The 6449-nt window shown below is 45.4% G+C and overlaps 1 protein-coding gene across 1 annotated transcript; it reads left to right on the top strand.

Annotated features, from left to right (window-relative positions):
* The first annotated feature begins 1388 nt into the window (after window positions 1–1388).
* On the top strand, window positions 1389–5849 carry LOC127331923 (xylulose kinase 2). Its single transcript, XM_051358159.2, has 11 exons — window positions 1389–1800; window positions 2696–3347; window positions 3472–3560; window positions 3921–3985; window positions 4148–4203; window positions 4290–4410; window positions 4501–4575; window positions 4770–4823; window positions 4913–5007; window positions 5088–5262; window positions 5357–5849. The coding sequence occupies exons 1-11, from the start codon at window positions 1739–1741 to the stop codon at window positions 5599–5601; spliced, it is 1689 nt and encodes a 562-aa protein (XP_051214119.1). The 5' UTR covers window positions 1389–1738; the 3' UTR covers window positions 5602–5849.
* Window positions 5850–6449: the final 600 nt, after the last annotated feature.

Raw genomic sequence — 6449 nt, 5'->3', positions numbered from 1 at the left:
GGAACTCTAGAACTAGTGCAGTTATGCCATTCGGATCCACATTGACAAGCTGTTGATGTTTATGATTTATGTTCTAATGGAAAACTGGTACCACAAAGTCACTTACATGGAGCAGTACGCAGACAAGAACATGGACGCGCCGGCGACCACCCAAACACGCGCCGGCGATGCCTCCCGTCGACTCCTACCATTTGACCTCGAATGGAAGGAGTTCGTCGACCTCCTACAACCTCCCGCACCACCGCCAAGACGACATGGGCGGCGCGCCGCGATGATAGCCAGGCACCGCTCACGGAACCGCGTGGTAGGCTTGGCCTTGGCGAGCGAAGAGGACGACGCCATCGATCTTGGATCCACACGGGGGCCAACGCAGCCGCCGCCGCCGGAACAGTATTGGGGAAGGGGACGGCAGACGGGGGGTGGGGTAGGTATTACATCAGATGGGCGCGCGGGCGATGCAGGTCATGCGGGAGGGCGCCGCTAGCGCCAGGTCCGTCAAGGACAAGGCGCATCAGCAGTCGGCCTCGACCATGGCGAGGACGACCAGGACGCCGACAATTGGCGCAGAGATCCTCCACGGCGATGGTGAGGAAGCTGTCTGAGGATTCGCTGCGCACCGTCGTCTTCCTCCCATCTGGGGTGGTGGCGCCGGAGTTGGGGAATGGAGAGAACGGCGGCGGGGGCCACGGCTCGCAGCAAAGTCGCAGAAGAACGAGCAATCTCCACCCTCTTGTGTTCGGCAGATCATGGGAAGTGAACCAGTCTACTTGGCTGGGCCCGTCTATTGGGCTAGGCCCATCTACTTCTTTTTTACAGATATGCGAAAATTTGTACAGGTATGTAACATACCTCTCAGTTTTTGGACTGTGGTATGAAACTATTTGAACCATTGGATGAACGAAAATTAGTGGCTGTTATTTATTTGAGGTCAACTGGGCATAGGTTGACATTTTCGATGACAGGATGGAAGATACCAAAGTTGCAGGTGGGTCCCACCTGCAAGTGATCTGAACGGGAAAAAGGAAGAAGCCAGTCACGCAGGCATCGAACGCAGCATCACCTCAACCTCCAAGACGGAGGCTCTTGATGGAGTCCTCGGCTGGCGCTACACTCCTCCTAGCCACCAAGTGGTTCGTCCCCGGTTGCTAGTTGCAGGAGGCCGGATGCGAGACTCCGACAACATCGACAACGGTGGAGAAGACTTTGCACTTGATTGCTTTCTAATTTTATTAGCAGGGCCTTTTCTGTTAATTTTCAAGGACCAGTTTGTATTTTCTTTCTTACAGGGTCCTTGTTGTAAAATGTACCCACCGTCTTTTATAATATAATGCAGCATCTGGGGTCTTCCAGACCCCTCCCTTTGTTCAAAAAAAAAAAAAAAAGAACGCAGCATCGCAAGTTCGCAGCCGATCTGTCCATGATCATGCATGCTGGGTGGATCAGATGAGCAGATAATGAATGACGTCCGCGATCCTCGCGCGAGCCCCGAAACGGAATTGCTCCTGCATGGCCGCTCCTCATGTATCCTGATCCATCCACCATCCTAGTCCTAGATAACGGCGTCCTTATCCGAGCAATCATTTGTTCCTTTGTTTGTTGATCAGTCCACTCTGCCTCCACCTGCTTCCTCTCCGATCTCTTTTCCTCCCCGTTCTTGCGTCTCGCCTGCTACCGGATCGGGATTCGCCTGGGGGCCGACGAGGCAGGCGGGCGGAACCGCGGAACGGCGGCGGCAGCCATGGTCGGGCGGAGCTCCCTCCCGGACGGGGCTCTCTTCCTCGGATTGGACAGCTCAACCCAGTGAGTCCTCCCTATCCTGCTCTCGTATTCTTTTTTTGGGTTCTTGGACGCTGGCTGGATCTGTAACTTGTTCGTGCGAACTGGATGTTGATCATTGTTAGTCGTCGATGGGGATGGTGCGGTCGAGTAGGTGTGATGATTCGAATGGTGTCGATTAGAATTGTACTCCTATTTATCTGCTTCTCTCTAGAATTTAGGGTGTCCTAACTGAAGATGCAATACAGTGGGTTACACGGAGATAGAGTTTTTTTAATTTCCTAATCCTAACTGAAAGGTTTCCCCACATGGTAGAATCCACAAAACGTTTATAATGGCAACGATAAAAGTAGGTGTCAAGATTTAGTTATGAGATTGGCAGTCCTGGAAGTGCAGAGACTCGTGTGTGAGGTTCGGGCCCTTTGGTTTCAGCCCTATGGCCATGCTAATCACATATGCTCCTCATCCTTTTCAACAGCACGCAAAAGACTTTTGGGCTCATCTAAAAAAAAAAGAGACTTCTGTGCAGGAGCTCCACTTAATGTGTGTTTTTTCCCTTTTGTTTTAAATTTAAATGCTGGATGCTGATAAAGCTACGGTCGCCTTACCATACAGTACACCTAAAACGTTGACCAACGGGGGAAGATTCCCTCCCTTGGCTATACATTGTTAGATAGATGATGAGACCTCTCCAGCAGCGAATTTATACCACCCCGTTTAATTCGGTCCCGTTGGGACTCGGAACCAGGTGGGCTGGCTGCGCACTCGCAAGCCTTGCACTGAGCTAGCACTCAGTTCTCACCATACAGTACACCTACAATTTGCTTCGCACGCGGTCATGTATTTGCCTTCCATTATCATGATAATCGTGTTCTTTACCACCAAATTGGGGTCTAATTCTGCAAATGTTATCTTGCAGGTCTGTGAAGGCTACCGTGCTCAACAATGAGTTAATAATAGTAGCTTCTGAAACTGTTAATTTCGACTCTGAATTACCGCACTACAAAACCGAGGGTGGGGTCTACAGAGACCCCTCAGACGATGGCCGCATATTTTCGCCAACCATAATGTGGGTGGAGGCTTTGGAGCTGCTTCTCGAGAAATTAAAACCGAAGATCGACTTCAGTAAGGTTGTGGCCGTTTCAGGGAGTGGGCAGCAACATGGCAGCGTCTACTGGAAGAAGGGCAGTCAAGCTGTGCTGTCTTCCCTGGATCCTAGTAAGAGCTTGATGTCCCAGCTTAAGGATGCCTTTTCCACCATGGACTCACCAATATGGATGGACAGCAGCACCACCAAGCAATGCAGAGAAATAGAAAATGCAGTGGGAGGTGCACTGGAGTTATCTAAGCTGACAGGGTCTCGTGCCTATGAGAGATTCACCGGGCCTCAGATAAGGAAGATCTACCAAGCAGAGCCTCAAATTTATGAAAATACCGAGAGGATATCTTTGGTGAGCTCGTTCATGGCGTCGATCCTTGTCGGATGCTATGCGAGTATTGATGAAACTGATGGCGCTGGGATGAACTTGATGGATATAAACAAGAAGACCTGGTCAAAAACTGTTTTAGAGGTTTGTCCCTGGTATCTGTTCAGCTATGCACTCCAAAATTTCTTGAATGACTTAAATGTAAAATAAAATATAATTTCACATTTATGTAAGAATATAATATCAAACTCTGTGCTTCCTCCTCCAGGCAACTGCTCCTGTTCTTGAAGAGAAGCTTGGAAATCTGGCGCCAGCCTATGCCACTGCTGGTCTCATATCTCCTTATTTTGTAGAAAGGTGAGTTCTTGTTTTACCATTGCACCATGCCAAATGAAGTTAATCCATTGTATTCTTTTTCAACATGTGCATGTGGCTGGTTCCTGTTCTGTGAAAATTTGGCTAGGTTCTCTTTATGCCACTAGATCTGAACTGGCCAAGCTATAACTCCAATGGTTCCTGTTAATCCTCTATTTTTTGCTGTCATGGTAATTTATTAGTAATTGTTTTAAGCACCGAAGATTAATAGATTATAGAAATAATATGTTGTCTGGCAAGCTAGCTGAATCATAGCTACAACAAATGCCTCCTAATGGCATAATAATTGAAGATCAATTGCAATATCATCCCATACGTTTACTGATCATTATGTATGTGCAGGCATCAGTTTGATAAGAACTGTTTGGTTATTCAATGGTCAGGAGACAATCCCAATAGCCTTGCAGGTACTTCACTGTCGCTTCTTTGATTTTTCACGAGTTGCTGGTGTTCTCATTTTCGATGCAGCTGCTACATCGTTTAACAATCACAACCCAATGAACACGAAGTGATCATTAGTTTCCTCTATTCTTCATTAACATTCCATCGTTCCGTTGCATCCGTTGTAGGGTTAACTCTGAATACACCTGGTGATCTTGCAATTAGCCTTGGTACTAGTGATACAGTGAGTTGCACTAATCCTGTTTCAGTTGTGTTGGCTTTTATTTCTCAAGCTACTGTTGTACTTATATCCTAGTAATTGCATTTTAGGTTTTTGGGATTACTGCCGAAGCTAAACCAAGCCTTGAAGGCCATGTTTTTCCCAACCCTGTTGAACCAGATGGTTACATGGTTATGCTATGTTACAAAAATGGCTCATTGACCCGGGAAGGTATAAAACTTTTTCGCTTCTATTAGTATTGGGATGTATTTGCAACGGCATGCTATAACTTTGCTGACAATACTTCTAATGTTATTTCAGATGTACGAAATCAGTGCGCAGAAAAATCGTGGGATGTTTTCAACAACTACCTAGAGAAAACAACCCCTCTGAATGGTACGTTCTTACGGAAGTTGTATCGTTCTTTTCTAGCCATTATGTTAGTGTTGTTGTTTCAGCACATATAAATTTACAATTTGAGTTGATCACTACTATATCAACTTTGATTTGTTAAAGCCTCCTGTTTCCTATAGTTCTATCATTGCTAACAACCTCCTCACGCTGGTATATATTTTTGTTTTCTCATATAGGTGGGAAGTTAGGATTTTACTACAAGGACCATGAAATCCTGCCTCCTCTTCCCGGTAATCATGTAATCATGTAATACTGTTTTAACATTTTTCCATTTCCCTTGTAAGTTATAACCTTACATAAGTTTGTTTATTCCATGCAGTTGGTTTCCACAGATACATCGTCGAGAATTTCAATGATGCCTCAGCTGACAATCTGACGGAGCGTGAGGTGCAAGAATTCGATGCACCATCCGAGGTATGTGTAAAAATATGGCTGTTTCTCTGTTACTAGTGGCAAGAAAAATGAGTCATACACTCATCATTCCTTGGGCGTAGGTCCGTGCCATCATCGAGGGTCAAATGTTGTCGATGCGAGGCCATGCTGAGCGGTTTGGCATGCCCAATCCCCCCAAGAGGATCATAGCAACTGGCGGGGCATCGTCCAATGATAGTATCCTCAAGTCAATTGCACAAATCTTTGGCTGTCCTGTCTTTACAGTTGAGAGACCCGGTATGGCAACTCAACTCCCTCTCATTCTGGCGCAATCGCACAAACTTGTAATGCAGCCACGGATGTGTAAGAATTGCTGATGTTTTTGGAACAGATTCGGCTTCGCTGGGCGCGGCACTGAGAGCTGCCCATGGGTGGCTGTGTAACAAAGAAGGAGGCTTTGTTCCCATCTCCTGCATGTACATGGGCAACCTGGAGAATACTTCCCTGGGCGCAAAACTGGCAGTCCCAGCCCCTAGCGACGGGGAGGACAGGGAGTTCCTGAAGAAGTATACATTGCTCATGAAGAAGAGGATGGAGATCGAGGGACGCCTGGTGGAGAAGATTGGGCGCGCCTAGATAGCAGAATATATGGCGCAAATGGTACAGGGATTAGGAAATAAAATCATTGGCCCAGCTGCTAATGGTCGCTGGTGTTGTGCGCGTCAACCGGCAAAGATCATGTCGAGGTCCCGTGCACGAATAATTTGTGATGACTTTCATTATGAAAAATTGTGCACCAATGAATTCTTCTAGGAATTTTGTAAGTGCACAAATATGCTACCTCGGGAAGGAGTTTATATGGAGATGGGTACATGTGACTCAAACTCTCCGGAGGAACGATGAACTCAAGAAAAACCAGTTGTCAAAAAAATTCACGAAAAACCCAGAAGTTTTAACCCAAAAAGTGACATAATCTATACATCTCTTACGGAAGGGAGGGAGTATATAGTTTGTACTACTCGTTTATAAAATAAAGCATTATTTTTAAGAAGTCAAACTATGTAAACTTCGATCAAGTTTTTAGTAAAACTATCAACATCTGATCTGCCAAACCAAATCGGTCATTGGATACATAACGACATAAGTTTTCATATTGTATAACATCATACTTTCTCTGTCCTTTGTTCTCAAATATGTGTAAGTAGAGAGTGATGTTTTGGAACATGGAAGCATATGCTCCCTCTATTTTGAAATGCATCTTACACATATTTTGAATTTCAAAAAAATTAAAACCAAAAATTCGCATGTAAATCTTCTCGTGCTACACGCTTACAAAGTTGTTTTATAAAAAACCGACTTATCATGTGACGTGTGTAAAAAAGACAAAACTCAGTGTTAAAAATAATGCTTTTCACAAGATAAGTTTTCTTTTTTTTTTATAGATCACAATAAATATTGGTTTCCCGTGAAACTTGACGAACGAA

This window comes from Lolium perenne, chromosome 2 (assembly GCF_019359855.2).
Source record: "Lolium perenne isolate Kyuss_39 chromosome 2, Kyuss_2.0, whole genome shotgun sequence".
NCBI classification, from domain to species: Eukaryota; Viridiplantae; Streptophyta; class Magnoliopsida; order Poales; family Poaceae; genus Lolium; species Lolium perenne.
Note: the sequence above shows the minus strand (reverse complement) of the source record. Positions and strands in the feature narration are given on the sequence as shown.

Excerpts from the sequence above, each read along its gene's own strand:
- LOC127331923 (XM_051358159.2), top strand. The coding sequence starts at position 1,739 with ATGGTCGGGCGGAGCTCCCTCCCGGACGGGGCTCTCTTCCTCGGATTG. Across the intron at positions 3,986-4,147 it reads CAATCCCAATAGCCTTGCAG|GGTTAACTCTGAATACACCT; the intron begins GTACTTCACTGT and ends CATCCGTTGTAG. Across the intron at positions 4,204-4,289 it reads GCCTTGGTACTAGTGATACA|GTTTTTGGGATTACTGCCGA; the intron begins GTGAGTTGCACT and ends ATTGCATTTTAG.